The sequence below is a fragment of the Macaca fascicularis genome, chromosome 7 (assembly GCF_037993035.2).
Source record: "Macaca fascicularis isolate 582-1 chromosome 7, T2T-MFA8v1.1".
Classification (NCBI taxonomy): domain Eukaryota; kingdom Metazoa; phylum Chordata; class Mammalia; order Primates; family Cercopithecidae; genus Macaca; species Macaca fascicularis.
In genome coordinates, this window is record NC_088381.1 from 47,689,346 (window position 1) to 47,710,476 (window position 21,131).

General features: G+C 36.2%; 1 protein-coding gene across 11 annotated transcripts in view; it reads left to right on the forward strand.

Annotated features, from left to right (window-relative positions):
- LRRC49 (leucine rich repeat containing 49) overlaps window positions 1-21,131 on the forward strand; it is a 170,041-nt gene that overhangs the window by 987 nt on the left and 147,923 nt on the right. For 6 of the 11 annotated variants that reach the window (XM_005559947.5, XM_005559950.5, XM_065548128.2 and 3 more), the window contains 4 exons: window positions 2,012-2,099; window positions 7,052-7,154; window positions 10,720-10,923; window positions 18,291-18,357. In XM_005559947.5, coding sequence (XP_005560004.1) covers window positions 2,012-2,099; window positions 7,052-7,154; window positions 10,720-10,923; window positions 18,291-18,357 — 462 coding nt within the window. The remainder of the gene's footprint in view (window positions 1-2,011; window positions 2,100-7,051; window positions 7,155-10,719; window positions 10,924-18,290; window positions 18,358-21,131) is intronic. The other 5 variants (XM_073996154.1, XM_073996156.1, XM_073996158.1 and 2 more) reach the window with 3 other exon arrangements.

A 21,131-nucleotide genomic window follows, 5' to 3' on the forward strand; every position in this document is an offset into this window, starting at 1 on the left:
AGTGTTATTTTATTGATTACAAAAGGTAAGGTTTGTGTGTGTGTGTGTGTGTGTGTGTTTTGACATTTACACTTTTTTTTTTTTTTTCCTTGAGACAGGGTCTAGCTCTGTCACCCAGGCTGGGGCGCTGGGGCACAATTTTGGCTCACTGCAACCTCTGCCTCCCAGGCTCAAGTGATCCTCCTACCTCAGCCTCCTGAGTAGCTGGGACCACAGGTACCTGCCACCAAGCCTGGCTAATATTTTTGTATTTTTTGCAGAGACAGGTTTCGCCATGTTGCCCAGGCTGTTCTCGAGCTCCTGAGCTGAAGCGATCCACCTGCCTTGGCCTGGCAAAGTGCTGGGATTACAGGCGACAGCCACCGCACCCAGTGATACTTACATATTTCTGAAATCAGGAGCCTTCTTAAAATTGATGGCATGTCATAGTTTAATTCTTTCTTAGTAGAGGGTAAAATAATGGTATGTCTTACTACTGATGACACCTTAGATAAAATGGTAATTGGGAGGGCATATCCACACATCCCATTTAAAATCAGGGAAGAAAAAAATAGGTTAGCAGTGGACACATGTTAGACTTAATGTTATTTAGAAGTTACAATATGAATATGAGATTTTTTTCCCCCAGACTATTTGCCCATAATGTCTCTAGCATTTATAGAATTTCTGGCTTTTGATTTAATTTTTGAGATTTTGAGATAAACATGTTTCTCTTTTCCTTCTGTCTCACCTCAGCATTTATACTCACCTACTTTCTACACACTATGTCTCAAGACACAACATGATTTTTCCTCCTTTGACCATGTTGGAAACCTCTAACCATCACAATTCAGGTGTTTCCTAAAAAGTTATTAAATAGGCATCACTGGAAGAACTCTAAAGTGAAGGGCAGAGTTCACACATAACAGCATGAAGAAGGGTAAAAAAAGGCATGAGGAAGGTAAATGGAAGGACATTGTTAGTCAAGGAGGCAGCTGTTGATGACATTATGTATGAATATGAAAATAGTGAACACTCGGAAAATAGATCATTTGATCATCTCAAGCATCAGTTAGATTAATTTAAAAATATTCTTTATTGTAATCGAGCATAATGGATACCCTCCAGAGCTTTCCTAATTGATTTCTCTGGACAAATCCTTTCCCACCATTATAATGTTTCTAGGGACTGTGTGCCTCATCTAAACATTTTTTCTAAACCATTCACTTTCTCTTGTGTGGACATCTATTCAGAGAAAATACCTTCAGGTCATATAATTCCTAAGGATATAATGCAAATGGCAACATAATGTTTATAGTGTGGATACATTAGAAGCATCTTAATTTATTCAGGGTACATATTTGGGTTTTTTTGTGGCTAATCATAAGAAGTTGTTTTGGGTTTTTTTTTCTCATTCCTCCTACCAGATAATTATTTTAGATCAGTTTTAGATCAAGTGAAAACCCTTCTTAGAAGACTTAAATATACAATTGTATTATGTTATAATAGGACATTTAAAGGGATTATAATGATCAAAACAGTGATGTTTTTCAACAGCATTTTATTTATATTGTGTGCTTTTTTTTGTAGCAAATGGTTCTTTTAATCATTGTATTTGTGGTGAGAGCATGGAGGGATTGGAAGTGTCTCAGCTTGGAGTATCTTTTATCTGACCTCATAAAATTGACCCTGATTTTGTGCGTGGTAAAATACAATGATAGAGGTGCAGTCATCACCTCTATCTAGTTCCAGAATTTTTTCATCATTCCAAGTGGAATCCCTATAGCCATTAAGCAGTTACTTTTCATTCCCTGCTTCCCTTAAATGCCTAGAAGCCACAAATATGCTTTGCATCTCTATGGATTTGCCTATGTGGTATTTTGTGTCAGTTTTCTTTGACTTAGCATGATGTTTTCAAGGTTCATCCACACTGTACCATGTGTATCAGTTATTATATGTTATTTTTTATTATCTTCATTGCTTAGTGTTAAATTTGCCTCCAAATATTTTTTTCTTTAATAATGTTTTTCAGGTTGAATTCAAGCTAAATAAAGACACATCGTCATTCCCCGGTAGACTTTTACAACATGACCTTGAAAGAAACTACTCAAGTAGGCAAGGTATTGTCAGTGAGTAGAGATCAGATGTGGTTCATCATCTTTAAATAATATTAACTGTTTAATAATGTTGAATTACTAGGTCCAAATAAACTTGAATTTAAAATGAAATGGTTCACTGGGACCAAATTGGTTTGGTATTTTTTAAAAAATCATTGGTTGTATATATATAGCATAGTAGATTATTTCCAATATAGGAAAAAGCTGTTATTATTTTCCTTTAAGGGTGGGCTATACACTAGAGAATGGAAAAAGAATGTTTCAGATACTGTATTAGAACAGTATTTGGAAGTCGCTAATTAGAGAGAGTAAGCGTATGGGAACACAAATATTAAGGAAATAAGGAAAGAATGGAAAGTCAGCAGTAGAGAAGAAACAATCTTTCCCTGTTACTATCACATATAATTATAGATTTTATATTAAAGGCCTTAAACTTTAGTGTCTATCACTTGGGATCTTGTTACAAATGCACATTCTTAGTGCTCCCCCTCCATCTTCCCCATTCTGATTTTGTAGGTCTTGAGTGGGATTTGGAAATGTGCATTTTAATAATGTCACAAGTGATTCTGAGGTATATGGTTTGTGGGTCATCCTTTGACAAATAGTGCCTCATATGATCTGGTTATATTTTTCAAATCAAGGAAAAATTTCCTTCACATTTGAATCTTGGTTTGTTGCTGACAGCCATTAGCTTTGTGTAATGTGCTCATGTTAAACACTTCTGAATCCACATATACAAAACTGCCTTTACCTCTTAGGAGTTTATATGAGAGGGCTGATCAATATAGACCTTTCCAGGTTGTTCATGTTATTACTGTGGGAACATATGGTGATTTTAAATATTGGGTAATTTTCTCTCTCTTTTTATTTCTGGGCCAACTTCTTGGACCCATCTAATCTGACATATCTTTTCTCTTTCCTACATTCTACACTCTTGTCTTGACCAATTGCTGGACATGACATCAGCCTAACTGCAATTCCACAGTTCAGGAAGCATCTATCTTTGCCTTCTTTGATTCAGTTCAGTAGATATTTATAAAGCAAGTATTATATGCCAGTCACTCTTTTAGGTACAGAATTATAGATGTGAAGCCTCAACAAGAGTTTTTATGCTTGCATTGTGAATTTCCTTAACATTTTTAGTAACAATATCTTAAAAGTTTTCCCGAAATCACGAATCAAAATTAAGTACTTTCACTAAGCTTTTCTTGAGTTAAAGTAGGGAGTTAGTAAACAGATTTGAGGACGGTTGGCCAGGCAAATTTATTTAAGTGGTAAAGTGTTACTAGATATTTGCTAATGAGGAAATAGTATGGATGTATTGAATTTTGTGAACTTGAGAGATGAATAAAGTTTTGTACATAAGTAATGACCCATTTAGTATGAATTAACTCTTTAGGGAAAAAAAACCTAATTGGTTTTTCATTTAAAAAATTTATTCAAAATTAGGTTTTGTGACAGGATACTCATTTAAAATGTCTTAAATGTGTACCTGGTTGCTTTCAATGTGCTCCCTCAATAGTTCCAGGCAGTTTCGTGCAAAGAAGGCCAGACAACTTAATTATTTTCTTGACTTTTGTACTCAAATTTTACTTCCAAGGGCAGAAAATTTTGGAAAAATTATAAGTAGCACTTCATCAGGAAAAGCTTAGGGATGTCTGTCTAATAAACTATCTTGATGCCCAAACATGATAATTAATTTCAGCCATTTCTTATTTTTCAAAATTAATCAAACATATGATAGCCTGTCCACACAAATTAACCAGTGGTACTCTCAGTCAAAAGTAAAGACACTTGATATTTTATTTAAGTTAGTGAGTTTAAAACTTGATATGTGATTTCTTTTAGGCTTCTTGTAATACTAAGAGTTAACCCCTGTGTCTTTGAGATTCTATACGTGCCATATATTGCAGGAACTACTATATAATAAAATTTCAGTTAACCTGACCTTATTGATTAAATCCCTTAATTAGGAATTTTAAAATATGTGTGTAGAAGGGAAGAGGCAATACTTTGTTCTTAAGATAATGATAAATCACTGGAAAATCTAGAGTTAAGATTTTCGTTACCAAAACAATCTCAAAGACAGGGCTGAATGGACGCACATATATGGCAATATGTATTATGCCATCCGTCCATCCACCTGTCTGTCCATCCACCCATCTGTTCATTTATCCATCCATGCATCCATCTCCTCATCTATATATTCATATATCCAACCAGCCATCCAGCCATCTGTGTATCTAGCATGCAGTGCAATGAACATTCTTACCAAATTTAGACCATTATACTTCTTAACACTTTGAGATGCTATTTATATTGAGATTTTTTTAAACAGAAATAACACACACAAAATAGATTTTCAATTAAGTCTTAGTAAACTGGAAAAACAATTAATTTGTCTATTGATTGCCTACTGAATTTAGATTTTACCAAGAATATAAAGAATATAAAATGAGGTTCATCACCCAAGGAGCTTGTAAATTTAATTGGGAAGACAAGGGCTACATATCTGGTAAGTTAAATAGTAATATAAGAAATAAATAATAACAGGCCGGTTGCTATGGCTCACACCTGTAATCCCAGCACTTTGGGAGGCCAAGATGGGTGGATTGCTTGAGCCCAGGAGTTCAAGACCCCATCTTGAACATGGGCAATAAGATGAAACCCCATCTGTAAAAAAATACGTAAATTAGCTGGGTGTGGTGGCACATGCCTGTAGTCCCAGCTATTCGAGAGGCTGAGGTAGGAGGATCACTTGAGCCCGGGAGTTTGAGGCTGCAGGGAGCAGTAATCATGCCACGCTGCATTCCAGCCTGGGTGACAGAGCAAGACTGTGTCTCAAAAAGGAAGAAAAATGAAATAAACAGTAACAAACTGTTACAATGAAAATTTTGCCACATAGTAATGTAGTTTTCATGTGGGTGTTTATATACCCACATATATATGTGGATATTTTAACTGTGGATCTCTCTGGTTCTCAGTTATTTAGAAGATCTTGTTGTGTGGTAGATTTAAGGCCTTTTACCCTAATCATTCTTATGGCTTTCTGTTTATTGTAAGCAGTATATCACATTGATAGTAAGTTCATTATGCTGATATTGATTATGACTTCTGTGTATAAAAAGAGCTAGAAAGTTTAAGGATAAAATTCCTTTATTCACTGAGTGTAAATTAAATTTAATCTTTGATTATTGCATCTGTATCTCAAGTTTTGTAAAGTTTAAATTTGCCTCTTAAAAATTGAGGATTGCCTTGAAGCCTTAGCAAAATAATTCACAAAACCTGACTAATGCTAACAAGAGATATTGAGGTTGTCTGCTGCTTGGAGTTTTTCAATCTTTTATCTTTAGTTGACCAGTTAATCTTTAATTAGTTAATTCTTAGACTGCAGTCAGTCTTTAGACTGTTTTTTGTTTGTTTTGTTTTTGTTTTTTTAACCATCTTGACTTGATATCCAAATCAGTTTACTGACTTGTGGTTGCTTTTAGGTATCCTGCTAGCATATGGTCATGCCAGAAAATCAGTTTGTTGGTGAATATGATGTCAATTCTGAATGCTTATGCTCTAGAACATCATTATTATCTTGATATTTCATAATATTCAGAAAAGTGGGATGTGAGCACTGATATTTTGTTGAAGAAACTAGGGTTGAGATACTTCAGTTTATGCCTTGCAGACCTGAGGAAGCTAGCAAATGCCATTGCCTTATAGCTTTTTAATATGATTTATATAGAACTTGATTTTAAGTTGTCATTATATTGTCTGGTGACCTCCCAAAAAGTAGGTTAGCTTTCTAGATTTGGTTTTGATCTTTTTGTTAGTTTCATCAGCAGAATTCTGTGGTAACCTCAGGTTCTATTTTACTATTATATTTACTGCTGCCTTTAAGCATTTCAACATCAGTTGCTGCTCAGAAGATTTTCTTTTCATAGAGGAAAATATGGTAGATTTCCTCTGGCATTCAAACTGTCACATTTGACCCATTACTCAAATCTTACCTCATTTCTGGAACTTCTCATCGTTCCTTCTTGACCGTTTACATTCTTCTAGTTCTTTAGAAAATATCTTAATATTCACCTTCCCCCAAACCCATCTGTAACCACCTTCATTAAGTAAAAAATAACCAGACACACTTATGTGCAAATTTACAAATAGGTATTCTTTTTATTCTGCATTTATGTATGTTGTTCTATTTATGAATTTCATATGTGTATTTATTAATTTCAGTCTGTTAGATTGAAGGCTACATAATGGCAAGCACACCATCTAACAAACAGCCTATAAACCTTAGAGGGGTGTCATATACTCCGTGGACCCTAACTATGAGAATACTAGATTTACTGACATCCACTTTGGTATCTTGGCAATATTCTCTACTAATAGTGGCTGAACATACAAAGAAAGAGATGATGCGAGGTTTACATCTGCTATCCAAAACTACTTTTTGTGTATTTCCTATGCATCTCATCTACAACAAATGTGACAGAACTATATGGGCTGGAAATGAAAACTACCGTGAGCTCCTTGTCAGCATTTGGAGATTCTTCCATTAAAATACCTTCAAAATCCAGAATCTGGCAGGGCTGTCATAGCACTGGCCCAAATATATCTGGTAATGAGGGACAATCATTTTAGTTATAGAGAGTTAGAATTTAAGACAAGGAGTTAGGATTCCAAAGGGATAAAGATAGCACTGGAGTAGTTCTGTACTTTTAACCAATCTGTAAGGCAAGGGAAAAATTATTTGGCATACATGGAACACATAGTTTAGGTTTCAGAAGGAAAGAAACAGATTCAACTTAGTAATTAATTTCAAATGTGGAGAGCTATGGAAACTATACTTGCTAGATAAGATATTTATGGTGCCAAAATTCTCCAAATATAAGGTGACTTTAGTTTCAAGACTTTGAAGGCTTTTCTTAATTAAGTAATTTGTATATCATTTTTAATAGGTGATCATATTAATTTGGTGAGCTCATCATTGTCATCATTTCCTATTCTTCAACGTTCTTCTGAAGAGAAAATTCTTTACTCAGACAGGTTGAGCCTAGAAAGGTGAGGACAATTTATTTTATTTTATTTTTTTTGACTAGGTAATACATAGACATGGTACAAGATTTGAAAGATGCAAGTCTCCCTCCTTCCTCCTGTTCCCCAGTTATTCAATTCTCCTATTTAGATATAATCATTTTTTAAACCAACTTTTTGCTTCTCCTTCCTGAGGTATGGTGAGGAATTTTATATCTATATAAATAAAAGAGCTTGACTATACTCCGCAAAAGTACTACAGCAATTCTAAAATATGACATTGATGAAAAATGGATTTTAGTATAGAAAAAAACTATAATATATATAATCCTCACATGAGCTTCCTGGGCCCTATCCAGTCTAGTTTCCTGTTACTTCACTGGCTTAATCTCTTCCTACACTCTCCTTCACTCACTGCTCCAATCATACCTGCCTCCTAGCTGTTCCTTGAATACACCAAGAGTGATTATACCTCAGGAATTTGGTACTTGCTATTCCCTCTGCCTGGAATGCTGTTCTTCCTCATATCTTTAGGTTCATTCCCTTACCGCCTTCAGATCTTTGCTCAAATGTCATCATTTCAGGGATGATTTTCTCTGGCCATCCTCTCCAAAATTGCAACCCCTTACACACTGAAGTCTCCAGCCCCCTTCTCTGCTTTCATTATTTTTCTTCTTAGCATTTATTACCCTATAACATAATAACTATTTACTTACTATGTTTATTGTCTGTCTCCTGCTAGAATACAGGTTCCATAAGCACAGAAATTTTTGTCCAGTTCTGTATTCTTGATATTTAGAACAGAACCTGGTACAAAACATGCTCTTGATAAAATTTTTTTAATGAATGAATATATTTAGAACTTGATCCCCATCTTTACATCTAGGAAACTATCCACAGTAACATGGTGGATGAAGGATCCCAACCTCTACCCCAGTGGTGTAACCAGCAGAGAAAACATCTCTGCTCTGCATACCTTTAGCTTAGCAGTGCACATCTGACAACAAATTATAATGAACTGTCTGTGTTTATAGTTGGGAAAAACTGCTGGAGGTTCCAACATGTTCTTTTGTATGGAAAGTAACACTGAAGGGCAATATCGCTCATGACATCTTTGCGGTATAGATGGTTTTTGAGAATGCTGTCTAATATTTATAACTTTCATTATATTTTATATATTTTTTTATATTTTAAAATGTTTTGAGGGATTTTTTTTGATAACTTTTCTTTTGATCTCTGAAAGACTGGCCAAGAATAGTACCTCAGCTTCCTTCCGTTTCATGTTACTTGGTATTAACAGGAGCCAGTATTTTTAAGACTATGACATAACAAGTTAGGCACTTCCTTTGTAGCTTGGTGTGACTCAGGCAATTGTGAAGATGGGTCCTTAACAGCATGGGCCTCTGGGGTGGAGAAGCAAACTTTGATCAGGCAGAGACTTGCTTATCAAGAAAGTCAGGATTAAGAGAACTGACTCCACTTCATTGGTTGTGAAATGACAGAATCACAAAGATATAAAGTTAGGCACCGTTTGACAAGAACCAGGATGTGCAGTCAAGAAAGTTTGGCTAGCAGCAAGAAACTAACTCAGGGATCACTTTTGAGAGCCAGTGGGTAGTGCTAGTGATTTCCAAAGGCAGATATGCCATGCTTTGCAGCTTCTTAGCTAGGGACTGAGGGGTCAAGAGCAGAATCCAACCCTGAGAAGAACTACTTAGAAGAGCTAGGCTCTGGCTCTTTTGGGAGTTAGGTTAGCCCTGGAGTACCAGAAAGACAGCTTATCGGCACCCAGAAGGAAACACAGAAGCAAAGGCATAGTCCATTAGATGTATCAGTAATGGGGTAGGAGGTGTAGCAACTCAAGAGTTTTGTAGGCCTAGAAACTCCCCTTGAGGGCACTGGTTCTCTGGTTATTATGTATGTTTGCTTGCTTGTTTTGTTGGAGTGACAGAGGTTTATGGGGTTAAGTGGTATACAAGTGAGCCTTGGCACTGGGACTTAACCACTGTGTTTAGTATCAGAGAAAGTGACTTTATTTCAATCTATGGTAGCTTATGTAAGAGGGAGGTTGTAGGTTATTTATTTTCCTATCTTAGTGATGACCGATTCAAGAATTGGATGAAATAGAAGTTGGGGAATATCAGTAAGTTTAAGAGAAAAAGAAAAAGACTGAAGCAGAAGTGAGACGATTTCAATTTTTTGCTAAGCTGATGCACAAAGATACAAATCTTAAGGTAGAATACTTATAATTTATTAATTTATAATTTATATACTAAATTTATTGATTTATCACAGTTGTGATAAAATAGTTGGATAAAATATTGTGATAAAATAATTGGATAAAGTATTGTGATAAAATAATTGAATATATAAGTGAATTTTAAATATTCTGTGATAAAATAATTGAATACATGAAATGAATTATAAAATTAACCATACATTAAAAGAATTAAACTATTGCCCAAAATTTCCTTTTCTTTTCCTTTATCTTTAACAGGTTTCTTCAGAATCTATATTTTTAAACATCATATCTTTGTTAGCCATTAACATTCAGTTACTTTTTTTTTCTGCGAATCATTATTTTTTCTCTTTATCAGGAAGATTCTGATCACTTTCATAGTTTCAGTTATGCTAGTAACACTCTGATTTATTTTCTTTAAAGCTTACATTAACTTGATTTCTACAGAAAGAGAGTATTTCTAATAAACTTCCGTATTAGAGTTGTTCACACTCCGATAGAGCCGTATTTTCCTTGAAGACTCCTTTTGACCTCTCAGACTAGAATCACGCAGGACCTCCTGTCTGCCCCTATTATTTTACTACTAGAATTCTTAAAGGGCCCTCAACTTACTTACTTCACATGTAATACGTTACAACATTTTGCATAATAGAGGCTTACTGTTTTAAATACAGCTGAAAGCATATATTTTTAAGGTTTCGTCCTACCCTGTAGGACTCTAAATGTTCTGCAAAGTTCACAGTGTTGAGCATGTAAACGTATACATAAAATCTTAGTTTCTGAGGAAATGTTAAGGACCACTTTGCCATTAATAAATCTCAGTATGAATTTTTTTTTAATCAAATCGAACGGTAGATGGCCGAATTTCTTGCTCTTTTGAAGATGTCATCTAGCTCAACAGTCTATGATTCCCTGAGAGACCCTTTTATATGTTTTTAACTCTGATGACTTAGTTGCCTGGGCAGTCGTTACATCAGTGGATTGATGCCAAGGGCACTTGTCTGGTTATGTGACAAGATTCAGTCATTTAAACCTCTATCACAAAAGACAATTATGTTGAATGTTTTCTCATGTTAAGTCAATTTCATGTGAAAAAAAATTATATTTGAGTTTTTTAATATAATGAGAGCTTAGACATAATTTTAATAATAAACCCTGTCAAAGTCTATTGGTTTTTTTTTGTGAATGATTTGCAATTAAATATAGGTCGCTTAGTTCATGGGGGTTGGAAGTGGTCCAACTTATTTTTTTCTCCTCACAGAATGAGAGCACAAAGATACTACTACTAATATTTGTAAGAGGAGGTAGGTGGCTGAATCATAACCTAATTAACTTTTTAACATTTTTTTCTAGACAAAAGCTGACCGTATGTCCTATCATCAATGGGGAAGACCACCTTCGTTTGTTGAACTTTCAACACAATTTTATAACTCGGATACAAAATATTTCTAATCTACAGAAGTTAATATCCTTGGATTTATATGATAACCAGATTGAAGAAATCAGTGGGCTTTCTACTCTGAGATGCCTTCGTGTCCTTCTGTTGGGGAAAAACAGGTATTCTTTGTAGAGCAGTGTTTGTTTGTAACCTAATGTTATGTGTAGGATTAATGTGGAGATGACAACTTAGAATTGAATAATACTTAAGAAATGAATAGGCTAAAAATTTTTAAAAATTATTTGAATTATTTGAGTGGACTAAGATCCAGTCATAATTCGTTTCATGAGATTCAGTTTGACAATTTGTCACACCAAGTAACATTTATTATGTATTTTACTTCCATTGCTTTTCAGTGCCATATCTTATAGGGAAGTAAATAGCAGACTTTGGCCTTGATTTTGTTTCCTTAGAACTTACTTTAAACATGTGTATTCACTTTAGGCTTATGTATTTCACTTGTGACTCTTCCCAGTGTTTGACTAAGGGTAGACACTCGATACTTTGTGATTATCAAATCACGAATTGATTCTTTTTCAGACGGTAGTTTCAGTTTGTATCTAACATTACATCCTATATGAACTTCCCCAGTTCCTTTTATACAACTCTGTTATGTAGTGCAACTATACAGTTCTTGACTTATTTCTTTGAGATTCATTCATTACTTTTCATTCTATTTTACTGAATAGCTTTTGCAATGCCTACAAAGAAGGGCTTTATAGTAAAATCCAAAAATGATTTTTATATTATCAAATGAAGAAGTTTAGATATAGTATCATAACCAGGCTAGGTTCTCCTCCCCCATCTTTCCCCGCCTCCCACCCTAGCATGGATCTTGGATTACTCCTTGCAGGGAAAAAAAGTAATATCTTTTCCTCACCCATCTCAAGGTTCATGGCTGACACTCTATAACAAAGATTAACAAGAGAAAAGCATTAACAATTTATTTAATACAACTTTTACATGACACAAGAGCCCTCATAAATGAATATCCTCCAAAACAGGGAAAACTGTGTATTTTTATGCTTAGGTTTGATAGCAAGTGGACAGTATGATTGGACAAAAGGAGGTATGAGCTAATGGTAATAAACTGGGGGAACTTAGCAAAGTCTATTTGTTCAGATTCTTCTTGGTGTCTCTGTGTCTTCATTCCCTTTTTTGGGGTATATTATGTATTTTACTTCCATTGCTTCCTTCCATGAGGGTCATAAGACCCTCATTCCAGAGGACTCCTGCCCTATACCCACAAAGGGAAGGGATAGATCAGATACTTCTATCTATCTGGAAGATAGATCAGAGAATTCTTTTTATGGCCTCAGGGGAGAAAGGGGAGAGAAGCTCACAGAGTGAGCTTAGGAAAGGTATCTTAAATTTAAGGTAGGGTAGGTAGATCAGAGAATTCCTTTTATGGCCTTAGGGAAGAAAGGTGGGAGAAGGTCAGAGAGTGAGCTTCCTCCTTTTTTTTTTTTGAGATGGAGTCTCGCACTGTCACCAGGCTGGAGGACAGTGGCGCCATCTTGGCTCACTGCAACCTCTGCCTCCCGGGTTCAAGTGATTCTCCTGCCTTAGCCTCCTGAGTAGCGAGTACCTGGGACTATAGGCGTGTGCCACCATGCCCAGCTAATTTTTGTATATTTAGTAGAGACAAGGTTTCATTGTGTTGGCCAGAATGGTCTCGATTTTTTGACCTTGTGATCTGCCAGCCTTGGCCTCCCAAAGTGCTGGTATTACAGGCATGAGCCACCACGCCCAGCCTGAGCTTCCTCCTTATATGATTTTCTCAATTTCCTTCAGCTTAAATTTCTCAGTATGCCAATGTGCCATAGTTTGGGGTGTTGTGTATTGAGCCTTGGCTGTCTTTATTCTCACTACCCAATGATAATATAAGATAGTTTTCCCAATATCATGTCCCAGAGTTCTAGTCTCTTGTTTGTCCTCCATAGTTTCTATGAAGGCTCCTATCAGTGTAGTTTATTACCCATAATTAGTTCAAGTGTTAAGCTAAGCGTTATGTAGTCTGAGCAAATTTGGAGCATATCTTAGTCTGTTTATGTTGCTATTAGGCAACCCATTGGGGGTCAAATTTTAACATGATGTTCGGTGGGGTCAGATATTCAAATCATAGCAGGGAGATTATAGAATCATAGCGTATTAGAGCTTGAAGTGACTTCAGAGAGTAGCTTCCTCTTTTTACAGATGGAGAAATGGAAAGGCAAAGTGACTTTTGCAAAGTTAGATATATACAAAGTCTATACAATAAGGGTATGCCACCAGAGCAGTTCACTGAGTAAGGTGAGAAGGGAAGTTCACTTTTCATACATTTAAGGCATTCCCTAGTCTCCCTATTCTCTTGCCCAGGTGCTTCCTATTCTCTTGCCCAGATTTCTTTACTAGTTTCTGATCCTCAGAGTTACTGATTTCTTTGCCTCGCTTATAATTATTCTTTAATACCATTGTCATTATTCCCTTCTTCTAGTCCTTGAATTAATATTTTTAGTGATATTTAAAATCACTTTCTCCAGTATTTAAGCGCTGTTCCTGGTTCCTACCATTTTAAGTCATCTTTCCATCTGATCTATCTTTCTATTTGTACTTTTCCGCTTCTCTGGCTTCTTAGAATTAACCCTTTAAGTTGTTGTTTTTGATAACTTGTGCCTTGAAGCCACCAGTCTATCTGAGCTTCTGACTTTATTTAAGGTCTTTTTGTTCTTTCAACTCTAAGAGACTTAATGCCTTTCTACTATATCATTATGTTAGTGAAGTAAAAACAATCTAATGCTGTCTCTTCTTCCTCTTTCTACTCTTCCATCTTTTTTATTTGTTATTTGTTTGGTTTTAATTTTATTTTATTTTTCACATAAAGGAGTAGCTATTGAACAGTTCTAGAACTATTAGTGTTCTTGAATCAAAAAGAAAATGAGTCAGAAGAAAACTTTCCATATTTTCCCCTATTGGATGTTTTTGAAGTGTCAGTAAAATGCAAGTCTGATACCTAAAACAAATGCCAAGTGCTCTCCAGCCAGCTGACTTTGTCACAGCAAGAGGCCTTTGATCTGTGAAGATGGAAATCTATCATGTGAATGTTAGGCAAACCTGGCTGAGGATGCTGGTAAAGAGGGAAGTACATCTGCTACCCTGTCTCTTCATGCGTTTGTGTTAGATGATTTGTTGCTTCTTGCTGGTCAACTTCAGAAAGCTTTCTCCTTTCCACATTACTCTGCATTGTCTTTTGGTCCAAGGCAGTGGAACCATATATGGAAATCCAGGGCAATCACGTGCCTCTGGGTTCAGGCAACTCCAACAAAGATTTCTACTCTAAAGCTAAGAAACAACCTTGCTCAGGTTCTGTATGTGAGGTTTCCATTGATACTAAAGAACTCCCAACCCCACATTGCTGTCAAAGTTCTTGTTCTCTAATTGTTCTGCCTTCAGTATCTCCTGCTTATCCTCTCCAGGTCCTCTGCCACCCTTGTCATTACAGGCGAATGCAGAGAACTTCTCTGCATTTTCTTCTGATCACCCAGTATTAGAGATCAAAACTCTCTGTTAGAACCTGGGATTCTCTGTTTCTTTCCTTTTGACTCCTTGAAGTTTCCCACTTAAGGATTTGTTTCTGACACCTGAAAAGCTGAGCCTTCTTATAGGTCCTGTAGTGAGGTCTTTATCCTGGCATCAGTAACATAATGTGGCCTGCAGAGACAGGCTGTGATATATCCCTAGAGGTCTCAGGTGATGGGTGGGCCTCATCTTTTTCTAGTTTCAGTTTCTATTTAATGGAAGAGCTTCTTTTTTAAATAAATCTTTCAGGTCACATTGGTGTTAATGTAAAAATGGTCAAATGTGGGGGCACTGGCTAGGATTCTGCAAATTCCTCACATCAATACATAATCTGACCAGTGGGGGCCTTCTAGGTCAACTGATGCCTTCGTTTACCTCTGAATTCTTTAGAATTGGGTATGTTTTTAGGTCATTTCAGGTGTTTGGGGGTGGGAAGAGAATTTATGGCAAAGGCAACTCATGAGAACAAGAAAGCAAGATGTTTGGTTGGTCTTGGGTTTAACTGATTGAACGACTTGTCTGTTTTTCTTCCTGTTCACCTGGGTGATCCAAATCTGATGTGAGTCATAAAGCAGCTATGTGTCAAAGCTAAACTAATACCAGAAGTCATGTTATAGCCCAGTGGGTTCTTCTTGCCTGCTGCACAGAAAAGCCAATATACTGAGACAGAAGGTGTTGCAACTGAGTAAGAATTTAATAATCACAAGGCAGTCAAGTGAGCAGGATGGAGGAGGAGATATTTCTCAAATCTGCCTCCCTAAGAATTTGGAGACTAGGATTGTCAAGGCTTGTCTGGCAGGCAGGAGGCTAGGGAATATGGGTTCTGCTTATTGGTTGGATTGGGGATGGAGTCACAGGGGTGTTGAATCTGTCTTCTTGTACTGAGTCAGTTCCTGAGTGGAAATCACCAGTCTGGGTGGTATCAGTTGGTCTACCAGAATCTGAAAATATATCTGAAAAATACGTCAAATACCAGTCTTAGGTTTCATTAACAATGTTATCTATAGGGGAAATTGGGGAAGTCACAAATCTTATTACCATTGGCTCTGTGATTCCTGAGCAGTAAGCAATTACAAAAAGGCAGGTTAGAAAACAATGACTGGTTATCATTTAATTATGCCTCAGTCTTAGCAGAATTCAGGCCCCTAACATAATTCTAACCTTGTGGTCTTTCATTAGTTTTATGAAGATGTTTTTGGTTCCTGAACGAAGATGAGGTTAGTTTCAGGAAGGGACTATTATGATCCTTGGTTTAAAGTTAAACTGTAAACTAAATTTTTTCCCATAGTTAGCTTGGCCTATGTGCAGGAATGAGCAAAGACAGCTTGTATGACTAGAAGCAAAATGGAGTCAGTTATGTTAGATTTCTCAATTTTGCAAAGGAAGTTGCAGTCACAACAGCTAGGGAGTGAATATGTGAGGCCCTGGTGGAATTCTGAGGGAATACATACTGCACATGATGGTTTCTCTGATTGAAGGGCATTAAAGGTGTTCAGGATTTCTGATAAAGACAGAAACAGACTACACTGGTTCTTCAAATCAGAGAACTTTGGGCTGATATAATCTCTATTATCCCTGATGTATAATTTTCAAAGTGTTAAAAATATAATTCTCAGACAAATAGTAATCACAGGCCAGCATTTTAATTAATTAAATAATGTGGGAACCAGCAGGATGACAAAGCTGGTTCAAAGGAGAGTAAGAGAAACTAATAAACAGTGTTTTTACAGGCACTCCAGGTGATTCTGATAAATCCAGAAATTTGAGAATCACTGTTTTAGGGAATGTGAACTTCGAAGTATAAAGGAATGGAATAAAAGGCTTCTCTAATAGCTATGAGGTCAGGTTACTATTAGAACGCCTGACTCTGTCCTAAGCCATATGATTAGGGTACTATAATTTTCTGCAACTGTTTTAGGTATTTCAGGAGCAAAGCAGGGAGAGGAAAAGTTGTGTTGAAAGTTGTACCTGGGCCGGGCGTGGTGGCTTATGCCTGGAATCCCAGCACTTTGGGAGGGCGAGGTGGGTGGACCACCAGGTCAAGAAATCAAGACCACCCTGGCCAACATGGTGAAACCCTGTCTCTACTAAAAATAGAACAATTAGCTGGGCATAGTGGCGCGCACGTGTGGTCGTAGCTATTCGGGAGGCTGAGGCAGGAGAATCCCTTTAACCTGGGAGGTGGAGGTTGCAGTGAGCTGAGATTGTGCCACTGCACTCCAGCCTGGTGACAGAGCGAGACTCCATCTCAAAAAAAGAAAAAAAAAGAAAAAGAAAAAAAAAGAAAGTTGTACCTGTTTTCCTATCTGGTTGGGCTATTAATTTAGCTATTTGAGAGATTTAAATTCTAGACAGGATAGTATTAATTGCCTGGCACTAGGTGAAGGCTAGTGAAAGAGTCCAGTGAGTCTGGAAGAATGCTGATGGTTTGGACGAAGTGAGGTAGGAGTGTTCAGGGGGTAGGGTACAGATTCTGTCAGGGTGATGATGTGAGAGGAGACTGATGAGGAGGTGGTGGTCATAAGGCAGTGTGGTGTGTGTGTGTGATAAGGGAGTGAGGAAGATCTACAGCTACACAACGATGATACATGGTGAGCATATGAGAAATATTTTTATAAATTGAATTGGATTGAATTGGCTTGTAATATAATTCTTGATTTGGCAATGATATAAGATAACTGAGATCAAGTGCAGACAGAAATTAATTAAGTTTAAGTCAGCATGATGTTTACATGGTAATGATCGGTATGTATGTATATACATACACACTATATATATCTCACACATATACACACTATGTATAGATAACATATATATTATTCAGTGGATGATCCAAGTTCTGAAAACACTTAGAGAGGTGGAAATGGTTCTTTGAGGCAGTAAACAAGGACAACAAAAATCGATGGTGATAAATATATGGTGATAAAGATGGGTTGTATGAACTTCATTTTTTGTTCTTTTTTTTACCATTGTTCTCATCTGGCATATCAAAAATTTCAAATAAATATAAGCATTTTACAAACTGAGCAGGTCCCAGTAGAAAGCATTTAGGTGGTATGCAATTTGTCTCTGTCATAAAGAATCCTGTTATGAATACCCTTGTGCATACAACTTATTCATTTAGTTAGTATGTTCGTTCATTCACTAAACAAATATTTTTTGGGTACCTACTTGGCACTAGGCACTGTTATAAGTGCTGGGGATAGAGTAGAGAACATGTCAGAATGTCCTCTTAAAGCTCACATTTTGATTTGGTAAGAGATTTTTTAAAAATGTAAACACAAAATAATATATTTTTAGGCTATGATCAATTCTGTGAAGTCAAAGCAGAGAAAGGAAACAGTGTAATGGGGACAGGAAGTGAAAACTATTTTAAATAGGGTCATCTGGAAGCATCTTTGAAGAGTTGTTTGATCTGAGACCTGAATAAAGTGAAGTTTTGAGGGAAGAACATTAGGGGAGTAGGAACAGCAAGAATAAATACCCTAAGGTAGAAATGTACTTGTCAGGTTAGAGGTACAGCAAGAATGCCTCTGTCGCTGGAGCAGAGTGAGTGAGTGAGCCTGTGGTAGGAGATAAGGCTGGCGGAAGAGTCAGCAGCCAGGTTAGTGCCTTGTAGGCAGAAGTAAGGAGTTTAGATTATATTCTAATGTGAAGAACTGCCTTGAATAAGTGCATTGACTTAAGGTTCTTAGACATAGGATTGTTCTTTTCTAATGATGACATTTAAACTCTCTTTCTCTTGAGTGGTATTGCATTTTTTAAAATTATAATAAATCAGAGGGAAATATATTATTGTTAAACATATATAACTATATATGTAGATAGAGTAAATTAAAATGAGTTACACCTTTACGCCTTAGCATACTTTGATTTACAGATAGATGTGATACATCCATATTTCTATTCTACTTATTCTGGTTTTCAGAATCAAGAAAATCTCAAATCTGGAGAATCTAAAAAGCTTAGATGTCTTGGATCTTCATGGAAATCAGGTATTGTAAAGCCCTTTCATTCCTCTTTTTTGAAAAAAAGTTCAGGAAAATGGTATAAAAGTTTTAAGAATCATACTTGCATTGAATTTTTCAAGAGTTTCTTTATTGATTCACTGAAATTTCTAAGGCATCAAGGTTATTTATAGAAGATTTGGTAACTCCTCAGCAGTAAATGACAGATACAGCTTATAAAACATTTGGAATTCTTATAGTTATGACAATTTTGTTTTTTATTAACTTATTTTTAAAGTACACATTTTGCAACCTCAATCCAAGACCTAGAATATTACTGACTTTCGTCTACTTAGGTATTTCTTTTTTTATTCCATCTCCTTACTTCTGCATCACAGGTAACCACTATTCTAGATTTCATGTTTTTCATTCCTTTGTGGGTTTTTCAGTTGGTTTTGTCACACATAGGTGTGTCTAAATAATATATTCTTTAGTAGTATTGTCTCTTAACTTAAAAAAGGTATACTATATGTTTTCATCTAGTGTTTGCTTTTTGAATACAGCATTATATTACTGAGATTTAACTATTTCAAGTAGCTATAGTTTTATTTATAGTTGTATGTTCCATGGTAAGACTATACAAAACCTTTTGGCTTCAGTGTCTTATTGATAGACATTTGGGTTCTTTCCTGTTTTTGTTGTTGTCGTTTGTTTTATCTTGTTTTTTTGCCATTATGAACAGTACTTCTACGAACTTTCTTGTACATGTCTCCTCTTCTACATGTTCCATATGTACTCTAGAGTATATAGGAGTGAAACTGATGAGTCATAGGCTATTTAAATGTTTAATTTTAGAAGATAATGCCAAATTGCTTTCTAGAGGGATTGTACCAGTTGGTACTCATACCACTAATACATAATCCTGTTGCTTCCTATTCTTTTCAACATTTGGACTTGTCAGACTTCTTAATTTTTTTCTGATTGAATTGGTATAAAGTGGTATCACGTTGTGGTTTTGATTTATATTTTCCTGATTACTATATAAATCTAGGCTCCCAATTTGTTCAGTTTGTCTACTCCTGTATCTGTCTGAATTTCTATATCTATTTTTTATGTTCCCTCTCTTTATTCTTCTCTGTCAGATCATATTGGCTGTTTTTCAGTCCTTTGCTCATCCATTTAAATTTTTGTCTTTGAAATGTATTATTTATGGCCGAGGTGGGAGGATCACGAAGTCAGGAGATCGAGACCATCCTGGCTAACACGGTGAAACCCCGTCTCTACTAAAAAATACAAAAAATTAGCCAAAAAATTAGCCGGGCGTGGTGGCGGGCGCCTGTAGTCCCATCTGCTCTGGAGGCTGAGGCAGGAGAATGGCGTGAACCCGGGAGGCGGAGCTTGCAGTGAGCCGAGATCGCGCCAATGCACTCCAACCTGGGCGACAGAGCGAGACTCCATCTTGAAAAAAAAAAAAAAAGAAAAAAAGAAATGTAATATTTATAAATAGTTACATGAGCTACATACTCATGCGGAATGTAAAGTGTCTTCTGCAGTGATAAGCCTACATCCTGGGATGATCTGGGAATCCCTGCCCGTTGATGAACAAGGTCTTTCACAGCTGCTTACAGTTGGTCAGGTGCAAACCTCAGTGTGATCCGTCTAGGCTTTCTAACAGCTGTTAGTTTCGGTAGTTTTGGTGAAAAGCTAACGTAATTAATAAAAACCTTGATAGATTTAATAGGCCACATCTATTAGGTTTGAATCTAGTTCCAGCCTCATGTGTTTGTCTGTGTGTGCGTGTAGGGAGTGGGAGGAATGATGGTGGCCTGGGAATTGTCTGGCTCTGCAGGTTAGTTACTGTCTGTCCAATAGAGGAGAAGTTATTCGGTTAGATGGTGGTGGAAGGGGAAGGGGAATTAAAGAGTATTGACAGTAAAAGAATATCATATGCAAAGGCACTGAGATGGAAAACAACACAATAAGTATTTACCACCAGAGAACAGAGCATGTGTGGAAGGATGTTGAGAGAAGAGACTAGAAAGGTAGGCAATGGCTAGATTGTGGAGGGCTTTGTATGCCAGGCAAATGAATTGGTGTTTTATCCTCTATTTTAAAAACTGTTTATAAATGAAACATTTTATGATAGCAGTATTTTTCTTATTTTAAAGTGTATATATGAGCAATAATAAACATATGATTTTCAAATTCTAATATATCTTTAAGAATTTGTGAGTACTACCCAAGATCTTCAAGAGCACTTGACAAAGAATACCATATCATTTCATCTGTACCTTATGTATAGGCATTAGTTACCAATCATTGTGTTGACGCAAAATGTCTGTTCCTTGTTAGCTGACCTGTGTTATGTATTTTATAATTTCAGTGTATGTTTGTGATATTGTGTGTGTTAAACATTTGTACTGCACAAATTACTTCTCAAGTTCTATAACTGGAAGAACCTTGAGAAGTAATTTGTGCAGTACAAATGTTCTATAACTGGAAGAAGGAAGTTTTAAATGAAATCTGAGTCTTGTTTCATAATATATGAATCCAATAAGCAAAAATTCACAGTATTTCAAAGCAGAGATACAGTCTTAGTGACCTTAGGTTTCTAAAAAGCCAGGAAGGAACTATTCTAGATGAAATAATTAATGTCCAATTCTAAAAATTCAGCATCTTATAGTAAAAAAGCTAAAAGACATTAAGTGAGTGTTTATTGTCTTCTGAATTTACTTCTATTGGAAATAAAAATATGCTTGGTGCACACTGTGAAATAAAACATAATTGGTTTATGGATGTGAAATCATTCTGAGTAATGATGG